At 30.3% G+C, this 13,403-nt stretch overlaps 1 protein-coding gene across 3 annotated transcripts; it reads right to left on the reverse strand.

Moving 5' to 3' along the window:
- Positions 1 to 253: 253 nt before the first annotated feature.
- Positions 254 to 6,293, reverse strand: LOC127263336 (phosphate transporter PHO1 homolog 1). Of its 3 annotated transcripts, none has more exons than XM_051292314.1 (11): positions 5,977 to 6,293; positions 5,596 to 5,896; positions 4,269 to 4,635; positions 3,726 to 3,774; positions 3,580 to 3,651; positions 3,366 to 3,495; positions 2,652 to 2,772; positions 1,986 to 2,538; positions 1,039 to 1,317; positions 794 to 930; positions 254 to 553 (listed from the first exon to the last, which is right to left on the reverse strand). In XM_051292314.1, exons 1-11 carry the CDS (start codon positions 6,217 to 6,219, stop codon positions 463 to 465), a joined length of 2,343 nt encoding a protein of 780 aa, XP_051148271.1. In that variant the 5' UTR covers positions 6,220 to 6,293; the 3' UTR covers positions 254 to 462. The 3 variants fall into 3 exon arrangements, with proteins under 3 accessions (XP_051148271.1, XP_051148272.1, XP_051148273.1); XM_051292315.1 differs by having other exon boundaries at positions 519 to 653; XM_051292316.1 differs by lacking the exons at positions 254 to 553; positions 794 to 930 and having other exon boundaries at positions 1,154 to 1,317; positions 1,982 to 2,538.
- Between the last annotated feature and the right edge of the window lie 7,110 nt (positions 6,294 to 13,403).

Raw genomic sequence — 13,403 nt, forward strand, 5'->3', positions numbered from 1 at the left:
TTAATATTTATTAAATGGGCCAATGTAATTTTATCACTTTACGTTTGCAATTTTTCACCAACAAACTTATGTAAAAAAAAAAAAAGCAATTTAAGTATGGTAAGATGTCCTGGTGGTGTGGGACTTGCATTCACGCCTCAAGTTACCTGCTTATTTAAATATTTGTTCCGTAAAAAATGGCCTGGTGGTGTGGGACTGAATTTGCCCATTTTTGGATAGCGGCTACCCAAAAAAAAAAAAAAAAAAACACACAGAGAGAAAGTGTCATTAACAAATAACAATGCAATATTTTTGTGTTGTGTGTAAAAGAACCAAAATATTCTGTTTTTGGTTCTTGTGGGATGAATACAAATTAGTCAACAATACATGTTGCTGTTGTTGCATCCTAAAAAAAAAAAAAGAGGATCTTGATTAGGCCCACTTGTTGATGCAATTTAGTCAGTGAGATCAGATCAGATCAAATCAGTCTTGTTCATCCACTTCATGAAAAGGCAATGGCACTGTCTTCACAGCCCTAAACTTCCCGGCATTGTTCAAATGCTCATTCTCCAATCTGCACCCACAATTTTCACTTTCAACGGTTGAAAAGAATCCGACTTTCAACTTAAAATTAATCGGTACAAGTGGAGTGATGTTTCGAGCGAAATGAGTTTCTGCATATTTATCAATGTGGGACAATATTATTGAAATGATAATTTTGAAAATTCATACAAGATCAATACTAGTACAGTGGAAATTTCGAAAAAATGACGATTTTGTGTAATTATTAAAGTTATTAGTTTAATTACATTACCTGTAGAAATTCCATTGTCCTCTTCGGACAACCTCGAGCGCAGCCAAGAACAGCGTCGTCACTCTGTAATCAACCTTCTCGAAGTTGTAATGGAACACTGTCTGCAGCCATGCCAGCCTCAGCACCAAATTCAATCCCTGTTTCATTCATTCATTCATTCCGCATCTATATAATGACACATATACATACATACATACATACATACATACATATATATATCTATATATGCATCTATATGTATATACCATGGAGAAATAGTAGATGAACTTCTGGCGGAGCATCAGCTCGTCTCTAAGCCAAGGATTCTTAGAATTGATCTGAAGAAGTCCCCAATCCTTAACAAAATCCCAGTAGAGTTGGTACACCGTCGCCGCCGTCGACAAAACCACGACAAGGCAGAGCCACCCGGCGCCGCTCTCCTTCTCGTACGCAACCTTTGCGCCCGCCGCCAGCATCGCCGACACGTACTTCCCGAGGTTCGTCAAGTGGCTACCGTGCCCTTCGTCGATCCATCTTCGCGCACACTACATATATATATATATATATATATCAAGGACATGAATCCGCGGTAGATCTCGTCAAATCAACATCACATATTTATATATATCTCAGTATATTTATAATACAACATATGTTATATTATAACTCAGCATATATTGTACTATATGTAAATATAGGTCGGTCATGTGTACACCATATGTTGATATGGTCAATTCAGCATATAATTATACACATCTCAGTATACTTATAATACAACATATGTTATATTATAACTCAGCATATGTTATACTATGGGTGTGTTTGTTTGGGAGTTTGGATTTTGAGTTAGAGATTTGGATAGTAAAATTTTTAATTGAAATAGTTGTATGATGTGATATAAATAAGTGTTAATTTGATGTTTTGAATGTAAATTTGATTTTTAGTATAATACAAAAAATGAAAAATAAATAGGTGTTTGATTTGATGTTTTTGGAGAAAAAAAAATAATTAATAGTGGAAATCTTGGAGAATCCTCCAAACAAACACACCCATAATATATGTTGATTCTGTGTATGACATATGTTGATCACTCAAATCAGTACTACGCTGACTTGGCCGGATCAGTAGCTATATATCAATCATCATCGGCCGCGAAAAAGAACTAAAAACATCAGAATTATCTATATTTTTTCTCGACAAAAAACACGCTTACCTGCATCGCTCGCCAATAGTATGGTAAGAAGGAGACGGCGTAGGCGAGGTCGCGGTAGTACCCGGTCCTCATGCAGTAGTTGTAGTCCTGCGTTTTGTAGCTTCCGGTGATGTAATAACACGCGATGTATTCGAGGTTCCGGAGCATCGGGACCTGGCTGCAGAGCTGATCTGCCGTGAAAAAGTCGAGCATCGCGACTTTGTAAAGCGGCGAAAGCGCGATATTTCTTATCACAGACAGAAACCGGAGGCGGCTAGACCTGTAGAAAATGTCGAACGGGCATACGAGGACCACGACAAACGCCATTACGACGAGTCCCGGGATGGGCTGAACTTGCGCATACGAGAAGCCCTTCGCGACCAACGAGAGGTGGAGGAAGAGCACACCGATCACGGCGGCCATCGACGCCGCGCAGATCAAGAACACGTCTCGATACTTGAGTTCTTTCGTCGGGGAAAGCTCAAAGATGAAGGCGTAGTTTATTCGCGCCTTTCGCCACGCGAAAATGTTGCATCCGTAGAGGAATAGGTGGAGGAAGAGGAGGCTGAACAAGCTGTCGAAAAACAACTGAAATTTCTCGATGATCTGGTTTTGTTTGTAAGAATTCGAAAAAAGAACACACAAAGCATCAATGTTTTCGGACAAGTTTATTTTTCGATCACTTGCCTTAGAACAGGGTAGACTGTTTCCATGTACATTACGTCCGAATTCGATCTGTACATCCCGGCGAGGCGCGCCATTATGACATATCCAACGAAAAAAGCGAAAAAGCAGCCGGTGAATAGCCCTGTTTCGTTCAGAAGAACAAAGTTACTTATATAACACTTGTTTTCTCCTTTTTCTTACAACACTTCAAATGTAGTTGCTGCATGAATATGTTGAAATTTAGCTAAAAAAGATTTTGTAGTAAAAGGTAATGAATTCTTAATAAAAGAGTTTTTGCAACTAAATAAGTTTCGTCCCTATTCTGTATTGGTAAAGGTTTTTACCGACAAATTTGACTTTAGTAACAAAATATAAGTTTTTTGCAATAAAAATTAAGAAAAGAGATACAACTACAAAAATATGATTTCGTAGCTAAAACTCTTTTATAAAAATAAAATTTCTAACAGAAGAACTTTACATGTATAATTTTTTTAGTCAAATGGTTTGAGCAATGAAATTTGATTTTGTAGCTAATATCATTTTGCAATAAAAATAGGATTTTCTAGCCAAAAATAAAAAATAAAAAAATTAGCTGACAAAATTAATTTTTGAGTAAATTTATTTTTAGCGACAAAAATTATTTTTATTGCTGAATGATATATTTTAACTATAAAAATATTTTATAGTTAAAAATATTATAGCTAATTATATATATTTTTTTTGTAGCGAACTCACCGATGAAAAATGTGACGGCGTGCGACTCCTTTCGCTGAGTCGGCTTGAGATATTTCATGGCCTTCCGTTTATCATCTTCGGCGAAATTCTTGACAAAATGTTCCTCAACTTCATCCGCTAACTTGATGGCCTGCAACAGTGGATAGATTCGGATCATAACATTTTCATTACACCTTTTTCGATCAACCACTAGACATTAGAACAACATGCGTACCTTGTCCGAGCTGTTGAAATAGGAGCTCTCGACTACTCTCAAGTAAATCGGAAGAACTTGTTTGCTAGTTACCTGAAAGAGGAAAAAGAAAAATTTTAAACTACCGTCTCACCTAAAAATTTAAGCTTAATCGTGAAAGTGCGCACTTTGTCGAACTTCTTCAAAATCTTCACGAACGCGAGCATGTTCAAGTTTCTGAGAGAATCCAAAAAAGATCGATATTACAACATATATATATAGTTAACAAAACTTTTATTTTAGGACAAAAACATTAATTATTGGGTAAACTAATTTTTAAATCCCGTAATTTGATCCCTTTATCGTTTTAGTTCCGTAACTGGTGTGTGTTTCAAATTAGTCCCGCGAAAATTTTCGCAATTTTAGTGCTTTAGCGTTAGAAATGCCTACGTGGTACCCGCATGGCTCGCCGGAAGACACCGTGTAAAATTTTTTTAAAAAAATTTCAAAATTAAAATTTTTAAAAAGTTAAAAATATTAAAAAAATTTCACATATCTGTCGGGTGTCACTGACTTAGCGGACACATCTTCCGGCGAGTCAAGACTAAAATTGCAAAAAATTTTGGACTAATTTGCGATATGCTCCAGTTACGAGACTAAAATGATAAAAAAATCCAGTTACGGAAAAAAAAAAAAAATCAGTTTAACGATTGAATTAATTAATGAATTACCTGTAAGTTTGAAGGTACCCTAATCCTTTGTATAGCTCGACGGAGGCTCCTTTAATCATCTTCTCGGCGTGGTGTAGCTTTGTTTTGCTGATATGGAGTTTGTTGGAGGACGACTGATTATTGACCATGTCGTCCCAGAGCAAGTATGTAATGGCTGAGAAGGTGCGTGTCGGATTCGTCAATGGAATGTTGATTCGTAGGTTCTTTCCCTGGCAGTTTACGATGCCACCGGAAAATGACGTCATCTTTCCGTCCACCTTCTTCCTCGCTTTCGCCGCTTCTCCCGACTTGGGAGATTCCAGAACCTTCATTTCATCCTTGTTATATTCTTCCACCAAGTTCTCCTGCTCCTGCTCCTGCTCCTGCTCTGTTGAATTTAACTGAATTAGCATTAAATTTGTTCAAAAGAATTTAAAAAATAATAATAATATTCAATGTTATATTTTAATAAAATTATAATAAATGAGAATTTATTTAGTATTTCTATTGGAAATTATTAGTATATGATTTTAACTGGCTTTATTTATGTTGGTATGTAGTGCTTGTATAAATGTTGTATCTTGTAAATCAATTGGGAATTGAATGAAATTATTATTAATTTATTTTATAATAATTATAGTTCGTAAAATTAATGTAATATTTCTTATTAGATTAATGTAATGGCAATCACTTGGAAATTTAAGTATTGAAATTCCTATTTTCTAAAACATATATATTATACAATGTTTTAAATAATAAAATATCTTAAATATAATATTTTATAGTGAGAAATTTCAAGTAATAATACAAAAACAAAGTTAAAAACTTAAATAAAGAGTCTTTGGTTCGATTTATTTAGTCACGAATTTATGCAATTTATGTTAAATAATAAAAAATTTGGCTTTTATTATTAAATAATATTATATTAAAATTACTATTTAAATAAAAAATCTAAAATTTCTTTTAAGATCATATTTTGATATTTTGAAACAAAATGGTTGATAAATATCACATTTCATATAACAAATGAATGGTTAGCAAAAAGATTGAATAATAAAAAATAATATATATATATATATATATTTGTTTGGTTATGATTTAAAATAAGATATTGATTTAAATTTTTATTGATAATTATCGATTATAAGGAATATTAATTTTAATTTTTTTTTTTTTAAAAAAAAGCAATAGTTGGTTGCATTACTGTTACTCCCCTTCATCAGTTGAAAAATGAAAACTGGCATTAACGTTCAACCTAATTCATGAACTTCAAGGTTGGACATGGCTAAGTTTCGATGTCTGCTGAAGAGCTGCAGATTAAACCACATTTAGAACAATTCGATCGTACCGCATGATATCGTGCCGGAAATCGACTCCTCGTCCTTCGAGGAAGACGACGATGAACCCTTCTCACACTTCTTCTGCAAAGCCATTTTCAGCTCTGTAAGAATCTGCATTTGCTTGTCCAAAGACTCTCCCCTCTCCAAGAACTCTTTCTCCTTCGTCTTATAAAACTGATTTACTTTGTTCAGCTGCCGATCGAGGCAGGCGAAGAACTCAACGGCCCCATCAGAATCAGCGAATTGCTCGAGTAATTCGGTCTCATAAAAGTCTGTCTTACTCGACGACCCCGCAAGCTTGCGATGAACCTAAGAACAGAGCCATTACAATGTTAGAAGAAAGAACGCGTGAAACATTTTGTAAGAATGGGATGGAATTATCGACATACTTGTATGGTTTTGTGGTCGCGATTCTTGCGCATGTAAGAAGCGCATTTTTGTAAGGAGGGGAAGAAAGAACATCGGATTTTGTTGTTAGAAACATGAGTCTTGTCGTCGTCGTCGTTTTTGTTGTTGTTGTAATCTTGTTCGCGGATTTTCTTGATGTCCTTTTTCAGCTGGCGGTAGTCTACGAAGGCTTCTTTCCATTCGGGGACTAATTGTCCCTCGAATTGCTTCGAGAACTTCACCATCTTCGGAAAGAATAAGTTGTGAGTTCTTCTTTCCCTTTTTCTAAAATTTTTTTTATTTTCTTTCTATCTTCTCGTCGTCCCCATGAATATTTATTTATGGCGAGGCGGGAAGGGACTTATCAAAAGATGGGCCGACATACATAGTAATGCTTGACAACACATACATACTAATGTTATATTCCTTTGATCCTCTATTCTCATTCCCCGCATTTAATTGGGTTCTGATTCTCTCCAACCATACATATCAATATATATATATATATATATCGATATCGATATCCATCTGCTGGTACTCGATCGATCGAACGAGCGTTGTCTGATTCAGACCAGACCAAATGTTGCAGGCAGGCAATGTAATACTCCGGCCCACAAATTGGAGTCGTAGACTAGCTTCACAAGTCAACACAGATACTTTCAGCGCGATTTGACCTAAGTCTATAGAAGAAAAAGTCTGTGTCTGTATTTGGTTCTAAGCAGAGAGACAATGAAAGATTGAATTTGAATCCCACTGAAAGTTTATCGGATAACAAATTATGCTGTGCAATAATTTTGATTTTTGATTTTGATTTTTTTTTTTATTTTATATTTAAATTTAGGGTTAATTGGAATCCCACTGAAGATGGATCGGTGGGTGTGTGCGAGTATAATCCATCAATTATTCTGTGTGGATGCTGAGATGATTGTGTTGATTCGAGCTAGCTTCTCTTGTTGCTGTCTTAACTTATTTATTAATTAATTTATTTATTTAATTCATAATTATTATAAAAGTTATGGGACTGTATAATATTTAATATTGGTTTGGTGTCACAAAAAATATTATCTTTATACATAATTATTACTTTTATTTTTTATTTATTTTGCTGACAAAATTGTTGGATGCTAAATGACCGTCTCATCTAAAAATTCGAACAAACGCAATCATTAATTATATATTCGTAAACAGAGTCTCCAATATGCCCCCTCAAGTGCAAGCTGGGTATGCGAAATTGACACATGTATACGCCGCAAATGGGGGCGGCGGGACTTGAACTCGAGACCTAATCAAACTCTTATACATGTTTAAATATTTGCGGAAAATAGAAATTGTATATTGACCAAAAAATAGAGTTTCAATGTGCATGTATACAGGCATATATATATATATATATGTGAGCCCCAAATGTTAATATATAAAAAATATGCTAAAAAAAATATATTATATATGTTTGCAAAAGTCGTCGTTGTTGTCATTTAGTCGAGCGTGTGACGTTCACACCACATGCGATCACGCGCGTCCAAACGACATAAATGATATGACTTTGTAAATATGTAGAATATATTTTACCAACAAAATAAATAAATGACAAAAAATGATAGTGAAGTATATATGAAATATATTTTTTGCAATTTTTTCGTTTGGCTACGGTGCTAACATATGATATCCAATAAGATCGATAATAAGACATGGTGTGTGAACTATTAGTATAGTATTTTATTAGGTTATATGTTATACTTGTATTATATTATTATAATTTTTGTCTTGTGTGCCTACTATTTGTATATATGCAATATGTTGTCGATGCTGAATAATATCGATCAATACTCTAATTATACCCTATTTATATATACACTTCAATTAAGTAGCTATTGTCTTAATCAATACATAAAAATACTATAGATACCGTATGAAAATATAATAGATAGTTATATATATATATACTATAAATTTTATATTATATCTAAGTATATATGACAGTGCTATAACACCATTATAGTTACTTGGAATTTAGTTTTAATTTTATTACTATGTAGGTAGTCATTGTGATTTTGTATGATTAATAATGTCTCTTTCGTCTCAAAATATACTTAATTTTTATTTTTATTGTATTTTATCACATTAATCAAATAAAAAATAATAATTATATATTTTTTTCTCCTATCACATTACATCACCTAATTTTTTACATTATTTTATTTAATATTATCTACCTAAAATATTACACTATATTTGGAACAGAAAAAACAGTACTACCTCAGTCCAATTCTAAAAGTTTCATTTATTTTTTGTTTGTTGATATTTGAATATTAGTTATTATATCAAAGTGTAGTACAAAATAAAGAAAAATTACAAAAATACTTCTATTAGTCTGTTATAATACTAATAGAAGAATATTTGTACAAAAAATTATACAAATATAAAAATATTTTTTATGTTAAATATAGTTACGCAAAAGTTAAATGTAACCCTTGGAGACAAACGGAGTAAGTATTATTTTTCATTACAAAACACCACGTTCAAACCATTAATCAAACTAAAACTAAAAAACTAACTCTAAATAAACAAAAGCTTGTGCACTTCAAATTTATTTATCTTGTTATACAATCTATTGGGTGTGTTTGTTTGGGGGTTTGGATTTTGAGTTGAGATTTAAATAGTAAAAATTTTGAATTTGAATAGTTGTATGATGTATATAATTAGGTGTTGATGTGATGTTTTGAATGTAAAATTAATTTTTAGTATAATATAAAAAATGAAAAATACGTGTTTGATTTAATATTTTTGGGAAAAAATGGAATGAACAGTGGAATTAAAATTCAATCCCCCAAACAAACACACCCCTAAAGTATATAGTTTTTCTCTTACAAAATATATAATATACCATATTTATTTTTTCATTTAAAATAAATAATTAAAAACTTAGCTACCTATCTTATATCTCTCATTTATTCTAATTTAACAATAAACGGTGATCACACATCTCATCTTATTTTTTCTTTACGCATTATCTTAGACTATATCCAAGTTAATTTTTTATATTTGTAGGAGCTATAATTTCAAGATCAATTACACTAATTTATCTCCACTTATATCATTTATGTTTACATGGTCAAATAATCTTTTTTATATATTTATAATTTTTTTTAATTTTACAAAGAACACTCAATATTTTACTTTTTTAACATACTTATTTTATATTAATATTTTAAATATTATATGAATAAATTATATTTATTACTTGGTCATAAAAAATTGTTTAAAATTTTTAGTAAATTAAAATTTTAATATCATTGAACACTATTTATATATATATAGATAAAAAAAATTATAAATATAAATATACATTAAAAAAAATTAAATATTTTAAAGAAAAATTTATAACAGATAAAACAAATAGAATAGAAAAACAAATTTAAATTATTTTTTAATTTAAAAAAAAAAAAAAAAAAAACCTTCTATTTGGAATGATCGGTTTCAGAAGTTCCTATAATTTTAGAAAAATCTCCACCGATTGAAGATGGTCTTACACGTGCAATATATGCTCGAATTTATCCTATTGACATCAATCCTACACTAGATGCAAAATCAACTTGTTTGAAGTCTCAAATTAGCTAAGAATAATTAAGCATGACAACATTTTTAGATAAAGATGCTCATTTCTTTTTAATTTTTTTTTTCATTATTTTTCTAACAATTTGTCCTTGTGAAAATGACACAGAAACAAACTAACGAATACCAGACAACATATCAACTTTCTCGGATAATAACCATACAATTTAATAGTTATAGTCTTTTAAAGTAAACTCTCCGAAAAAAATTTCAATTGAATCCAAATTTAAAATCGGAATGAACACATAATGTGTGACGCGACCATTCGACGGTGGTAGCATTTGTTATGTAGTAAATAATCGAATACTTTTTCATATTATTATTATTATTATTATTATTATATATATATAGGTAAGAATTTTTTTTTAAAAGATTGCAAATTTATGTTGAGATTTTAAGAAATAAAAGGGACATAAACTTTGGTGGGCAGAAAGGGCCGAAATATAAGGCTTTTTTTGAGTGAAGAGAATCGAATTTCAATGGCAAAGTTATGACAATCATGGACTGACGAGGATGCCATTTTCCCCTTGTGTGCTTCCTCGTAAGCCATCCCCACTTTTCTTTCTTCAAAAAATATTTCATATATCAATATATATATATATATCAATATATACTTATTGAAATCTATAATAACTAAATAAAATTTGTGGTAATATTTATATTTCTTTACTTTGTGTGTATGTATTACACCTGACAATTGGTCGTGCCGGATTGAATATTTTAAACAGATAAAATATCCCAATTATAATTCGACCCGTTTATTATCGTATCGAGTTTGTGTTGACCCGTATATACAATTGAGTCGAAATTCTTGACCAAAATTCAATTATTCAATGTCAAGTTCGGATTATTATGTCATGTTAGTTTCGTCGATTCTAGTATAATGTGTATAGTGAATTAGGTTAAATTATTTAAAATTAAACTTAATTGACATCAATATGTGGGCTAATTATTAAATTAAAATTATTTTTTTATATAATAAATTAATTAATTGATACTAATATATTGTAATTGGGTCAAAATACTTTATCCAATTATCACGTGTCATAGTTAATTTTTGTCGGCTCTAGTATATATATATATCTGGATTTTGATTTAAATTGTGAATTAAATATAATATTTTGTAAAATAGAATGTTATATTTTTACAAAGAACCAAAATAAATAATTATATAGTAAAAGAAATTGAAAAAACAAAAACAAAAACAAAAACATGGAATTATGACCAACATGGACCTAAATATGATGGTGTACGTGTAAGAAAAGTATCGATTCGAGATTTAATAATTCTGAGGGCATATGATTCGGGATTAAGGTTCTTGCAAATAGAATACTCTTATATTAATCATAAATGTTCATATCAACAGAGAATATCCAATTAATTGAAATTAGAATATTATTGAAAGTATCTTTGAAATGGATTAGCTAAGAGCATATTTGCTACCAAAACTTTAAATCAGTATTCATTGGGATTATTCATCCATTTCAGCATATACTTAATTAATCCTCTTGTTTTTTGATTGGGTTTATTTAGGTATTATTTTATATTATTTTGAAAATAGTTTACTAGGTGATTCCTTTATGTTTACTATACAGATTTGTATGGTTTCATATTATAAAAATATTTTTCTTTTTAAAAAATGTTATATCAAATTAGCATTAGAGTAAAAATCAAAATTAAAAAAACAAATCGTATTGTCCACATGTTCATGTGGCTAAAAAATTAAATTTGAGATTAATATAAAAAAATAACAAATAGGTATATGATAATGTGGTTTTGAGAGAAAAATTTTATAAACAGTATAAGTCTTAAAAAATAATAATAAAGAAAAAATAAAAATAAAAATCCACAACCAAATACACAACATTATATATATAAATATATATATATATTTATATTTCACTTTAACTTGGTTTAAAAATATGACTATGTATCTTAAGTTCTGTTGTCTAAAAATTATGACAGTACTCCCTAATAAAATGGTCATATGTTGATTATAAAGTCACTATTATTATTGTTGAAATAAAAAGTTCCCTAATCAATTTTGGTATATGGATTTTGGATGATCAACTTAGTTTAAGATTTCGAGACACTCAATACAATTTACGTGCAAATATTTTAATTATATTTGTCTTGCATGCCCTGTATGGTTGCTGCCTTGTATGCCGTGAGGAAAGTTTTTGGTTGTAGAAAGAGTTTTGAGAGTTGTGTTTACTGAGATAAAGTTTGTTTTCAATCCTCTCAACCCTAACTATTCTCTTCTTTATGTTCTAAATGTGTGTTTGACACTTTAACCAGCCGTAGAGTTCGTCGGAGTTCTGATCATAAGAGATGTCCATATTTTAAACAGCTCTACTATGTGGTCATTGTCGGCACGAGTTTGTGATAACAAATACCTGTAGAAGGAATTTTCAAGGTAAGTCATGGTAGGAGGTTGAGTTGAAGGAATTGTGGTTTGTTTTTGTTCTTAATCAACACCTGAATGGGTATCCACAGACGTAGGATTGTTTATATCCGAACCGGGTAAACAAATTCTTATCTCATTTACTACTTTCTATTTCTGCATGCATACGGTTAACAGTAGAGTGTTCTAACTATGATATAACTACGCTTCGAAGTTAGCTCTTATTTAGGTGTTCAAAGGAGTTTTTGTGCAACACCTATTCGCAACAATTATCATATTTTTTTCTTTTTTTAATCTCATCTAAAGTTCATTATCCCTTTAATAAACTTTTCTTAAATTAAATAAGGAACATAATTGTCTATGGCGTGGTGGTTGGACTTTTTACAGTAAATTTTTTCCTTTACTTGTGTCGAATATTAGATGATGTTGGGTTTCTATGGTGAACCATACACTTTTTACATCAATAGATTAAATCTAATCAATACATAGGAAAATGACGAGCACATTTTAATAGACCTTTTGTATATACGATAAACTTTTAAATAATACTCGCTTTGTCTAGGGAAATTACTCCCGTTGGAACATGGCAGAGGTCAAGAAAAATAAATATTTTAATAAAATATAAAAAAAAATAAAAATAAAAAGGTAGTTAGAAGTAGCTATGGTATATCAAAGATATATGATCATACCGCATATTATATTGAATTTTTTAGTATGTTAAAAAAATATATTGATATTAGTATACCAAAAATTTTCGGTGACAAATCGATAATTCGGTAGACTATTTCGCTTGTACGACATTGATATATCGTTTCATACTGAAATTTAAAATAATTTTAGAATTTTAGAAAAATTTAAAATAATAATTTTGTTATCAGTATAATGAATTATCAATATATATCGATATACCAAATACCAAAATATCAAAACAGTATCTGATATTTTCATAATATACCAAATACCAAAACGCATAAACAAATTTAATATTTTGGTATACAATGCAAATGTCAAACTAAATATCGTTACCGTACCAAAATTTTTGTTACACCGAAGTTTTGATATTTTTTGTACAATATTTATTTGGCATGGTAAGCACTATGTTTTAGTAGTTCGATATTTTTTTCCACCCGTAGTTGGGGGGAATTATGAAGATGAAAAAAAGAGAAAATGAGAATAATATGTAGTTGCAAAATTATAGTAAATATATATTAAATTAAATGTATATCTTTTTATCAATATCAAAATTAGTAATTAAGTAAATTTAATGGACGGGAAAAAAAGAAAAATACGAATAAATTTAAATAACGAAAAAAGTATTAAACATCATTATTTTGTGATGTTGTTCTGTATTACTCTTTCATTCCACCTTAAGATATACATTTAGTTTTGACGCAAAGTTTAAAAAATAATAGT

The sequence above is a fragment of the Andrographis paniculata genome, unplaced genomic scaffold, assembly GCF_009805555.1.
Source record: "Andrographis paniculata isolate CXL003 unplaced genomic scaffold, ASM980555v1 Contig69END, whole genome shotgun sequence".
Lineage (NCBI taxonomy): Eukaryota > Viridiplantae > Streptophyta > Magnoliopsida > Lamiales > Acanthaceae > Andrographis > Andrographis paniculata.